This window comes from Cervus canadensis, chromosome 1, assembly GCF_019320065.1.
Source record: "Cervus canadensis isolate Bull #8, Minnesota chromosome 1, ASM1932006v1, whole genome shotgun sequence".
Classification (NCBI taxonomy): domain Eukaryota; kingdom Metazoa; phylum Chordata; class Mammalia; order Artiodactyla; family Cervidae; genus Cervus; species Cervus canadensis.
The window spans coordinates 122,305,563-122,318,536 of NC_057386.1; the positions used below are offsets into that span (position 1 = coordinate 122,305,563).

General features: G+C 44.4%; 1 protein-coding gene across 2 annotated transcripts in view; it reads left to right on the forward strand.

The window, feature by feature from the left end:
* Positions 1-7,859: 7,859 nt before the first annotated feature.
* The window catches only part of CCDC60 (coiled-coil domain containing 60), a 174,504-nt gene continuing 169,389 nt past the window's right edge, over positions 7,860-12,974 (forward strand). For both annotated transcript variants that reach the window (XM_043440303.1, XM_043440312.1), the window contains exon 1: positions 7,860-8,396. In XM_043440303.1, the coding sequence (XP_043296238.1) occupies positions 8,307-8,396 (90 nt within the window). In that variant the 5' untranslated portion in view covers positions 7,860-8,306. The remainder of the gene's footprint in view (positions 8,397-12,974) is intronic.

Consider the following 12,974-nt stretch of genomic DNA (forward strand, 5'->3'; position numbering starts at 1 on the left):
TTATATATTCCAAATGTCATATTCCTCAACACCTGTTTGAAAGAGCATATTTTATTGAGAAAAAAGTGTCACTGAAGCTAAGAGAAAGAAAGACAGTTTCTACCAAAGTGCCAGAAGTCGGGAGACTGCCAGACAAGAAATAGTTGTGTACTTCTGAGGCTGTCCTTGAACAGGATGCAGACAGCGGCAGAGGACAAAGCCAGAGAGAGAAGGCAGAGAAAGTCTCCTGAAGGTAGATGTCAGGAAATTGAAAATTGGGCCACCCCATCCAGACTGTCTAAACAATGATGCCTAGAAGAAGGTAAAAGCAGGAAAATTGCCTCTGAATGGGTAGTTGAATTGTGAGTTCAAAATTATAAGTTATGAAAAGAAATTATAGGGAAAACATGGGGAGAGAGGTAGGAAAAGAAGGAGGGAAAGAGATAGAGGAAACAACATAGTAAACTAAATTCTTAGCTGTCACTTTTCAGAAAAGCAGGGTGTTGGGGGGGGGGGATGCAGCAAGGGGGAAGAGATGCTTTTGAGATCAGATAAACAAAAATATGGACATTTCAACTTCATCTTGGTAATGATCAATCTAGCAGCCTTGCCTAGCACACTGTGCCCTCTAAGGAAGAAACTTGTGCCCAAGGTCTGTATCTGGAATAGGAAGCCATTTGTTCGTCTCTCTTTTTTTGGAGGCCTATACTTTTCTCTTTTTTTCTGTGTGCACAGTGGGGAAGGGAACTGACATTTACTTTTATTTGTGCCTTTGTAAAGTAATGTTTGCGCATGGGTTAGGCAAAAACAATGGAAAAGGCTATCCAGTGTAAAGTAAGTTGTGCTTTTTGCTAGTCATCTGCTTGCCACTCCAGATCCACTTCTGTAGCACCAACAGGTTCTCATGCCCTCTGGCTTCTGGGTGGGTTGATCCAATGGGAGACACAGGCAGGAGATCAGAGGAAGGGAGCAGCATGTGTTTAGGAAAAGGCAGCTTATAGCCGGCAATCCGCAGCATGCCTCAGCTTGTAGACAGACACGTCACTCCATTCTCTTCCTCTGTTGTCACGTGCCCTTCTGTTACTGAGTCCAAGCTTGTTCTGCTTGCCACATGACAGGCCAGTGAATCAGAAGATGAAGTGTTGGGGCAAGGAATAGTGACTTTATTTGGAAAGCCATGAGTCCGAGAAGATGGCAGACTAATGTCCTAGAGAATTACCTTACTGGGCTCTGGATGCTAGTTTCTTTGATAGAATAAAGACAGGGGAGGTGAAGAGGTAAAGCACAAAGTGGTAAGTTGTTGAAAGTAGGGGGCAGGTTCTTTGAGATGTACCATTATGTTACTCTAAGGCCACATCCCTTTAGTGATTAACTTGTAGCAAAAACAACAGAATACAAAGGTTAAAGTAAAAGAAACAGATCTAATATGGAGTCAGATTTGTTATTCCCTACTATAGTTCTCCTTGTGTGTCCTCTGTCTCTATGTCCAAACGTTATTCTTTTTATAAAGACACTGGTCATGAGTTTAGGGCCCACCCTAATCCAGTACAGACTCATCATAACATGATTATAACTGCAAGTAATCTTATTCCAAATAAGGTCACATTCACAGGTGCCCCAGGGTTTAGGACTTGAACGTATCTTACGGGGGGTAGGGGCCATGGAATTCTACTCATTCAGGTAGGAAGTAGGCTAGAGTATACTGAACAGGAAATTCTGAGCTACTTGGAAATCATAGGAATACATGGCAGGGGAATGTTCTCCTACCTGGGATGGGGGTGGGAGGGTGTTGATGAAGGTGTCTTTTTTGTATATGTCTTTTTTTTAATTGAAGTATAGTTGATTTGCAATGTTGAGTTAGTTTCAGGTGTATAACAAAGTGATTCATATATATATATACACACATTCAGATATATATATGTGATTCATATATATGTGTGTATATATACAGCATATTTATACATATATGAGATGTGAGTTCAGTCCCTGAGTCGGGAAGATCCCCTGGGTGGGACATGGCAACCTACTCCAGTATTCTTGCCAGGAGAATCCCATGGACAGAAGAGCCTGGCAGGCCCTAGTCCACAGGGTCGCAAAGAGTCAGACAGGACTGAAGCAACTTACCATGCACCCATATTCATATATATACAGGGTATATACGGTGGTGGTTTAGTCACTAAATGATGTCTAACTTTTACAACCCCATGGACTGTAGCTCCCCAGGCTCGTCTATCCATGGGATTTCCTAGGCAAGAATACTGGAGTGGGTTCCATTTTCTTCTCCAAGGGGTCTTCCTGACCCAAGGATCAAATCCCAGTTTCCTACACTGCAGGCAGATTCTTTACTGACTGAGCCACCAGGGAAGCCCATAGATATAGATATTTTCAGATTCTTTTTCCCATATAGGTTATTACAAAATATTGAGTATAGTTCCCTGTGCTATACAGTAGATCCTTATTGTCTATTTTCCATACAGTAGTGTGTATATTCTACTCCGAAATTCCTAATTTATCCATCCTCCCCATGGAGATGTTTGTGGATGTTAAAGGAAATCTCCCAGTAGACTAGGGAAGTTAATCACCCCCATGCCCCCCTGTCCCTGGTGGCTCTGAAATCCCTTGTTTTGGCAGACCTTACAGAGGTAACCCTAGGTTATTTTGCTGTGTGAACATACACACAACAACAACAACACACACACACACACCCTTGAAACATACAGCCAATGCAGCAGAGTGCTGAAAGAACCCACTAAATTCAGAATCATAAAACCTGGATTCTCAGGCCACCTACACCACTAACAAAGTGCTAGATCCCAGGAACTTCAGCTTCTGTCTTGGTAAGATGGGATTCACAATCCCCTTATTCCAATCTGTCCTGCAGCCTCACACTTGGCACCCTGAAGTGTGAAGGATTGGAAAGCTTTATCTGTGGAAGTAGCTTCCACCATATCCTAGCTCCCCAGTGGGGGAAATTCACAAAGAATATTCCTTCAGCCAGTACTACGTCCCCTGCTGCTGAGTCTGGTGAATCAGAATAAAGAGAAACAGGAGGAGAAAGAGGTTAATTTTACATTTTCTCCTCTTTGTTTACAAAGATTCAAATTCACTGCCCTCCCCCTGGGGTGTAATTTAGAGTGGAGTCGGGCCAGAATGGGCCAAAGAGCCCCCAGGGGGCCTTGCAGCAGGTAGTCATCCTTCTTTAATCTAATGAAATACAGGAATCAGTAGAGTTAGTGCTAATACACATAATCCAGTGATATTTCATCCTGGCAGCAAGTCATCAATAGATTTTGCCAGTTACCAGGTGTCACGGGAGCCCCAAGCTTTACTTTTGCCCTGGGCCCCATAATTAGTAAATCCAGTGCTGACATTTCAGTAAAAACACCCAGAAGGAGTTCTCTGGGTGCTAGATGCAACACAGACAAGTATATTAAAGATATTCAGAAAATGATGACTTTTCCAATAGGTTTTTAATGCTAGACATATGTAGTACTGACTGAAATGCAAGTGTTTAGCAGATTTGGAGATTTCACTTGGGCTACCCCAGCTGGCACCAGACACATTCTCAAATTTTTCTTCTACTTGATACATCTATTTTTAATCCCTTCAAATGCTTTTCTTTGGGGCAAATTGGGAGGATAGAATACCTGTCGCTTCACGTCTTTCAGTTTCCATTTTGCATAAATCAAGCAGGAATTAAGAATTAAACAATCACTTCATATCTGAGTTGTCAAACATTTCATTGTTGGGGGATGTATTTGCATATCTGAAAACACGTTGGCCTCTCAGTGTTTAAGGGATGCAGAGAATACCCAGAAACGCCTAGAGATGTATCTGTGAGAGCAGAGATGAAGCTGATGATGGGGCAAGATGCCCCAAGAAGGTCACAAGTCCAAATCTTGAGATGAGGAAGAGGGAAGATTTCCAGATCTGACTAAGTCTGACTTCCTGGTTATCTCAGTCAACACTGACTTAGCTTGGGTTCTGCAGAAGCAGACATGGAACAAGAGTTTGGAGATAATTGGGAGGCTGTCCAGGCAGTCCTAGAAAGGGAGTGGAAAAATGAAATAAGAAAGGGTAGAAGCCAATGCTGTGTCCTCGGTGAGCAGGCAAGTGCTACAGGCAATGGGGTTGCCCCAGAGCAGTCCTGAAGGGGACCTCTGGGGGACCAAAGAACTTGCTCCAGAGATGTCCTACCTGGGAGGACAGGAGGCGTGGGATTAGCCATGAACTCCAATTAGATGTTATTTTCATGTCTACTCACGTGGGTGTTAACGTCTTGCATAAACAGGCTACTCAGCTCAAAGACAGTAAACAGGCCTGCCCTGTGGTTCCAAAACTGTGAGCCAAGGCACCCAAGGGTGCCACAGAAAATTCATAGGAGAAGATAAGGAGATTTTACTTTTTTGAGGGAAACACAACAACATCTATCCAACCCTGTGTGAACTTTTAGTCTGAGGCAGCTCACTGTCATAGTTTGATTTGTCTTCCCCCCAGATTCCTATGTTGAAGTCTTAACCCCAGGACCTTAGAATATAACCTTATTTGGTTGAATACCTCTAGTGCTGAGGAGCTCATTCTTTCTCAGTGGAACACACCCCTTCATGAATGGAAAAGGGAACTAGCATGCCTGGAGCCCTTGCTGGGTACTAGACTCTATACAGTCATCATTTCACTTAGTCCTTCCAACTGTACAAAGTGGGCATTACCATTACTATTTATATATGACACATGATGAAATTGAGGCTTGCAGAGGTGAAGTAACTTGACCAAGATCTCATTACTAGTAAAAGACGGAGCCAGGATTTGAACACAGGTCTTTTCTATTCCAAGACCCTTTCTACTTCCAGTTCTAATATGGCTCTGACAGGTGGTCGTTAATAAAAAAAAGAAATGAGCTAACATTTATTGAGCACTTCCTTTTGGCTAGGCACTGTGCTCCACCTGAATTACTCATTTGGTTTCATCATTGTCCTATGAGATGGTCACTGAGGGTGCTTAGTGACTGAGTCAACCTGACCCCAGAACTCGTGCCTTTTATTTTTTTAAATCTGTATTGGAGTATAGTTGCATTACCATGTTGTGTTAGTTTCTGCTGTAGAGCAAAGTGAGTCAATTATATGTATATGCATAGCCCCTCCCTTTTAGATCTTCTTCCAACTAGGTCACCGCAGAGCACTGAGTAGGGTTCCTGTCTCTACAGTGGGTTCTCATTAGTTATTTATTGTATACAAAGTGTATCTATGTCAATCCCAATCTCCCAGTTCATCCCACCTCTTCTCCCCCCTTCTCCACATCTGTGTCTCTATGCTTTGCCGTTAAGTTCATCTGTACCATTTTTCTAGATTCCACATACAAGCAATATTATACAATATTTGTTTTTCTCTTTCTGACTTACTTCAGTCTGTATGATCATCTCTAGGTCTACATATGTCTCTGCAAATGACACTATTTTGCTCCCTTTTATGGCTGAGTACTATTCCATTGTATATATACCACATCTTCTTTATCGATTCCCCTGTTGATGGACATTTAGATTGCTTCCATGTCCTGGCTATTGTAAATAGTGTTGCAATGAACATTGGGGTGCATGGGTCTCTGTGAATTATGGTTTTCTTCAGGTGTATTCCAAGGAGTGGCTTGCTGGGTCATATGGTAGCAGAACTCATGCCTTTTAAAACAACATTTTGCTTTGTATTTCCTCATATTGAGCCCAAACCTTCCCATTCTTTGGGCTCATACAAAACTAGTTGGATTCTTCTTTGCCAAGGCTTTCCCTCAAAGCCATATGAAGACAGCCCTTTGTTCTGCTCAAGGCTGAACATATTTCTCATTCTATCTTATTTTTCTCATCCCCACCCCATATTCTGAACACAATTCAGTTTATCCTCATCCTTCTGAAAATGTTTGCTGATGGCTTAATGCTGTCTGCAAAGAAGGCAGGAGGACCAAAACTTCCTGTAAAAAGGAAGGTCAGACTCAGTCTTTAGATGATGGCAGGAAAATAATTACTTCCAAGCATCAGCATCTGGAACTATGTGGCCGGGTGTTTTGAATTTTATGGAGAGTCATCTTGTAGCCATGCCTTCTAAAGAGAAGGTGAGGTCATTGTGCGGCTGAGATGATGTCATAATCCTTAGCCGATCAGGGGTTAGAGATAAAAGGAGTCAGATTGATCCAGTGTGAAATAATGCCAAGGATAAAGCATGTAAATCAGAACATGTACAATCAATCTGCAAGCTGGAACCTATCCTATAGGGCTACTGGAAGGATTAAAAGAATTAATGTATGTAAAGTGCTCAGTAGAACACCTGGCACTGAGCCTGCAATCAATAAATATTAGTTAGTATTAACATCTGTGTGAAATGAACACGGTACTGCAAAAATGACTAAGTCTTCCTGGGAATGGGGTGTCAGGACATAATACTAGTTGCCACTTAACTAGGCCTCCTCATGTGCTCAGTCTTTACATAATGGTCTGTTTTAATCCTTGATACCTGTGGCACAGTTACTTTTCCCACGTGAAAGCGATGGAAGTTAAGCCTTGTCCAAGTCAGGTGTCTTATCCAGGCTCATGTGGCTAAGAGGTTGGATTTTAGAATCAAACAGGTCTGGCTTTGAATTCTAGTTTACACACTTTCTGTGGGTCCTTAAGCATATCATTCAATCTTTCTGAACCTCAGTTTTCTAGTCTGTAAAACAGGGTAAGGAAATACCTTCCTTAAAGATGTGCTGTGAGGACTGAGTTAATACATATAATAAGAGCGCAACATCTAGCACATTCCAAGCACTTAATTTCATTCACTTCATGGCAACTAGATGGGGAAACAATGGAAACAGTGACAGACTATTTCGGGGGGCTTCAAAATCACTGCAGATGGTTACTGCAGCCATGAAATTAAAAGAGCTTGCTTCTTGGAAGAAAAATTATGACCAACCTAGACAGAATATTAAAAAGCAGAGACATTACTTTGCCAACAAAGGTCCAACAACAAAGCTCATCAAGCAGTCAGGTATGGATGTGAGAGTTGAACTATAAAGAAAGCTGAGCTCAAAGAATTGATGCTTTTGAACTGTGGTGTTGGAGAAGACTCTTGAGAGTCCCTTGGACTGCAAGGAGATCCAGCCAGTCCATCCTAAAGGAAATCAGTCCTGAATATTCATTGGAAGGCCTGATGCTGAAGCTGAAACTCCAATACTTTGGCCACCTGATGTGAAGAACCGATTCATTGGAAAAGACCCTGATGGTGGGAAAGATTGAAGTCAAGAGGAGAAGGGGACGACAGAGGATGAGATAGTTGGATGGCATCCCAACTCAATGCACTGTGAGTATAAGCAAGCTCCGGGAGTTGGTGATGAACAGGGAGGCCTGGCGGGCGGCAGTCCATGGGGTCGCAAAGAGTCAGACATGACTGAGCAACTGAACTGAACTGAACGTCATGCACACATAACATATACATGTATACATTTGTGTGTGTGTATGTATGTGTTGTGTCTATGAGGGATTTGAAGGATGAATAGGAATGGTTGTTAGGTGAATAAAACAGAGAAATCTCACGGTAAAATAATTGAGGGGCTCAAGGCCACATGGATCTACCCAACCCAAGGCACTACGGAATTGTGGCAGGACAGGGCAGAGTTTGGAAGGAAAGAGACGCTTGTAGTTAGACGAAGAGAAAGGGTCAAGGTCTTCAGGCCTGAAAGGAAAAACCAAAGTTTGGAGAACGTGGCTCCCTGGCTAGCCGCCAGCTGCCAGCCAGGGGCCCAGCGGCCTGGGCGAGCTCGCGACCCCGCCCCTATTGATCCCAGCCAATAGGAAACCCTCCTCGGGGCGCGCCGTTGCCAGGCGACCGCGTGGGCCCGGGGCCTGGCCGTTAGCGGCGGTGGCTTCACCTCCATCTCGGCCGGCGGCTGCAATCCCTAAAATGGATTTCCGGGGGCCCCTCCATGGGCCCCCCTCAGACTTCTTCAGCGAAGTTTTATTTTTTTAGTTTCATATTTTATTTTTGTTTCTAGAAGACAAAGCTGTCCCCTTCCCAAACGGGGGAAAAACATAAAAGTTTGTGACTTTCTTAAAAGTGAGTGCGGGGCTTGCCTGATTTCACCCCTTGGCAGCTTCCTTATCCTCTTGGTAGGAAACCCAGGAAGACTTGCTTTTCCAATTCCTACCCAGTCAGAAACCTGTCTGGAGTCTCATTAGAACCTGTGAGTCAAGGAGAAATTGTTGGAGAGCCCTTGACACCAGTGACTGCTGACGTAGAAGATTCTGGGGGGAAAAAACAAAAACCTTCCCTGCTGGACACAGTTTAGCCTGAAGGATTTCCAAGATGACCAAGGTACCAGTCACCAAGAAGACGCAGAGTGCCCCTGCCTCCGGGGCCCTCTTGCCCTTTTTTGCCTCAGCTTTCCTAACACAGGTGAGTCTTTTGTCTCTTTGTGAAAGCAGTCGTGTTTTCAAGACACAAAATAGGAATTAGCCTCCAGACCAACCAGGGACATCGGGAGAAAGAAGAATCAGGGTGTAATTAAATTGTGACACATCCCTGTTGCTATCAGTGGTTGGTTACTCGTGAAGAATGAAAATGCCAGCCAGAACGGGGAGCTGGGCCATCCTATTAGCTAGTAATTCCAAAATGATGGAATAAATCGGCAGTGACACTGTAGAACATCAGGAAAAAATTAAGATGAATTGTAGGTTTGCCATCGCAGAAATTATTTTCAGAGATCCGCTGTGCTCAGGGTACATGCACATCCTCTCTCTTTGTGGAGAGACTACAGAGTGTCAAACTTTGGGGTTTGAAGCCTGACTTGACGTCTCACCAGCTATTGAGATGAGTTGCTTAGCATCTCTGAGGCTTTATTTGCTCCTGTCTATGAAATGAGAACAGGAACATCAAGTAGGCAGAAACAGTGTGAGGACTCAAGATATGGAAATTGTTTAGGGTGATGCTAACACTTGATCATGTATGTATGGGACAAGAAATACTGTTGTTCGTTTGAAAGACAAATCAAAAATAAGTATGTGTTTAGTGCTGGGTGTCAAATTGTTTCTGGTTTTTAATGATCAGAACTGGACAGGCCAGTTATGTCTGTGTTAAACATGTCTTTGTTATTGTATCTGCACACCCATGCATAAAAATATGCATGTTTACCCCTACCTTGGCCAAGGTAGGTGAACAGTGGGAGGGGAACAAAGCCTATTACTGGCTCTGTGGTCCACCCACAGTGGTATATCTTGTGGCTCAAGTTGCTGCCCCAGGAAGGAGGGCTTTGGGAAAAGTCAAGGCACAGAAGAGAGTTTAAAACTCACCCGCGCTTATGTGGTGATCCAAAGCGTTCCTGAGCTCCTGCTTTCTAAGGATTGACACAGCTCTGTGCAGCCTTCATTGCTCAGCCTTCTTATTGAGTGCCCTCTGAAATATGCAGTCTTCACCACTGTCTCCTCTGGTTTCAAAATGCTACACGGAAATGGGTTTTATGCAGAGCAACCCCCTCTGGGAATGAACTTCCCAGCATAGCAATGAGGGAAGGGAAGGAAGTAGATAGATATTTCAGAATCAGCGCTGAGTGTGAACGCATGGCCAGTGGACCCAACTAGCCTGACTTTAACCCCGGATCTGCCTCTTTGCAACCCTGTGACCTTGAGCAAGTTATAGAACTTTTCTGCTCCGGTGTTGCCTGTCTGTAAAATGGGGATATCATAGGACCTCCTCTTGGGATTGCTGTGAGCATGCTCTGATATGTCCAAAGTTGAAGAACAGCATCTGACAGGTCCTTAGCACTTCCTAGATTTTCGTTACATGGTTGTTTCATTCATTTAGTGAACATGTTGCATTTCTCTTGTGTGCTGAATACCTGCTCTTGTAAAATTTAAAACTGTCCTAAAAAATATTCTCAATCTGTAGTGTGTATGTTGGGGCAGGAAGTGAAAGAGATAAGAAACAGTTCATTGTAATGCAATGTGATAAATGGTGTGGCAGGGATGTATCATTGGGTGTAGTGGGAATGCAGAGGACAGGTAATTCAGGCTCGGTGTGTGTGAGAGAAAGAGAGAGAGATTGGAGAGGGAAGGGGTCATGTAACCAAGTTTTCCATCTTGGGTTAGAGACATTGGGGAAAGTGGAGGAGGACACAGAGGTTGAAAAGAACATCTCTGTCTTGAGAGGAGCATAGATAGGATTCTGGAAGGTCAAGAGCAGGGAAGCAGGCTTCCAGGCATCTGTTGGATAAACAAGACCTCAGGCACAAAGCCACGGAAATCCTGCTGCCCACACCCCACTGTCTAGGAGATAATGAAGACCCTAGGGTGTCCCTGGCTGACATATGAAGTATCATGCCTTTAGAAATTTCAACTTTTTAGAGCTACTGTAAAGCATTGATTGCTTCCCTGGTGGCTCAGTGGTAAAGAATCACCCTGCCAATATAGGAGACACAGGTTCAATCCCTGGGTCAGGAAGATCCCCTAGAGAAGGAAATGGCAACCCACTCCAGTATTCTTGCCTGGAAAATCCCATGGACAGAGGAGCCTGGCAGGCTATAGTCCATGGGGTTGCAAAGAGTCAGATGTGACCTAGCGACTAGACCACTAAACCACAACAAATGCCAGGCAGCCAGGTGTCCAGTGAGCCGTGATTTGAGGAAGAATCTGGCTTCTCAGGGGAGGAAGGTGAGACCAGCTGGGCTTAATGGGAATGCCACTTCCTGCCGTGTGCTGGTGTAATGGGTGACACCTGGCGGTGACTCCCGAAAGTGTCCTGAAGCCCTCTGGCCATTTTTCTTCTCACGGTATTGGAAGTTGCTTTATCATAACTAATGTTACAATAGGACCTTTCTCTGCACAGCCTCTTCCTGTAGATTTTTCAGCGGAGGGAGGGAGTGTGAATAATGTATGCAAATCCTCTGCTTGAATGTCTTGTTGAGGAAACCTGCTGCTGCTGCTGCTAAGTCACTTCAGTCGTGTCCGACTCTGTGTGACCCCATAGACGGCAGCCCACCAGGTTCCCCCATCCCTGGGACTCTCCAGGCAAGAACACTGGAGTGGGTTGCCATTTCCTTCTCCAATGCGTGAAAGTGAAAAGTGAAAGTGAAGTCGCTCAGTTGTGTCCGACTCAGCGACCCCATGGACCATAGCCCATCGGGCTCCTCCATCCATGGGATTCTCCAGGCAAGAGTACTGGAGTGGGGTGCCACTGCCCTCTCCAGAGGAAGCCTTCTAGCCTGCCCTAAGTCAGGTGCCCTAATCTGTTTCAGGAGTTCCTTGTCCCTTTGTTTCTCAAGGAAGCAAAAGAGAAGTTTAATGGGATTAGCCATGAGGGAGGGAGGGAGCAGAGCATATGTAGATTACCATGGGTCCACATTTTCTTCTTTGGAAGAGACTGAAACAGAGAGGGCACTTCAGACACCCTCTCCATGTTCTGGAATGGAAATGTAGGGAGGGCATTTAGCAAAAACTATATAAAGGCACGGAATCCTTGATAGAAGCTCTGTCTCTGGGTGGCAGAGGGGAAAGAAGCATCCTTAGTTTGGGCAGACCCTGAAACAGGCAGGAGCTAGACTGGGTGCTTCAGTGAATCCTAGCTTTGTGATTAAAAGATCAAATTCTTCAGCAAACGATATGGGTTCAGACCCTAACTCTGACACTCTACTATGTTGTGGGTCCTTGAACAAATCAGTGCCTCTCTGTGCCTCAGTTTCCTCCTCTGTGAAATGGGCACCTTGTATTTGATCTAAGGCGTCTTCCATTTCAAGAGGCATGACCATTTTCTGCATGTGCCAACAAGAAACAAAACTCCACTGACTAAACTATGCCCTACTTTCAATTATAAGAAGTACCCCAGTTTCAGAGATGCTGAAATGAGGAAAGAAAATGCACATCTTAGAATAGAGGAAATCCAGCTAAAAGTGTTCCGGTCTCATAGGGTTTTGTGGGGATTAGATGAATTAATATGGGTAAAGCTCTTAAAACAGGGCCTGGCGCAGAGTAAATACTAGGAAATCTTATCCATTATGACACTGTTGCTTAATCTTTTAATTGACTCTGTGGTAGAAGTGTAGTTATTACACCCCTCCCAGCCCCCACCCCCACTTTGCACCTGAATAGTCTGAGGCTTGAAGAGCCCCAGGGTCTAGTTCTCTGCTGAGAGGTAAGTTGGCAGATTCAGGGAGATAGAGGCAAGCTATATACAATCCCATCTAAGAAGAAGACCTTGGCCTGAGCGTCACCGTCCCGCACCCACTACCATCCACTTCAGCGGTAAGGTTGGAGTTGCCCAGGGCAGCTCTCAGAAGTTCAGCCCACCATCCAGTCGGGCTATCTGAAATCAGACAAGCACAGGTCTCCTCCAACAAGAGAAACCTTGACTCCAACATAATACATTTCCACTGCAAACATGAAGCGATTTTCCTCTTTGTTCAGATGAGAGAAATTGTGACGTGAAGTGGTAATGTGGTGAGTCACTGGTCTTTGTTGGAAGTGGGCTTGTCACTAGGTAATTTCTCTAGTCTCTAATCACGGAGACTACGCCCCCTGCCCTGAATCAGTGATTACCCTGAAAAATAAAATAAATAAGAGATCTGAAGACCACTTGAGATTCAGTTCTAAAAAAATCCCAACCAGCTGCACCTTCATTTTTATCATCACTCATGACTTTTAGGCCAGGAAGATAGCAACAAGTCCTTTTCTCTCCCTAAGGGATTCTTCTGGCTCCATTGTTACTGCATCGACACAGTTGCAGAATTCGAGTAAACAACTCGAATGTTTTCTTTCTGCCCTGAAGCTCTGGACTGGTGACGCTTGCCTCAGTAAATATGGCTGTGTCTAATTGCAGACCCATGTGACAGTCGGCTCCCTCCGTGATAAATCAGGGTGCCGGGAGGGCATGTGTTCATTACCTTCTGACATGGGAAGAACGATAGGCACTTTCTTTATGCTGGACAAAATGAAGTGAGTTCTTGGTCTCATCTGCGAAGAAGCAGCTGCTGAGCATGGAGGGGTG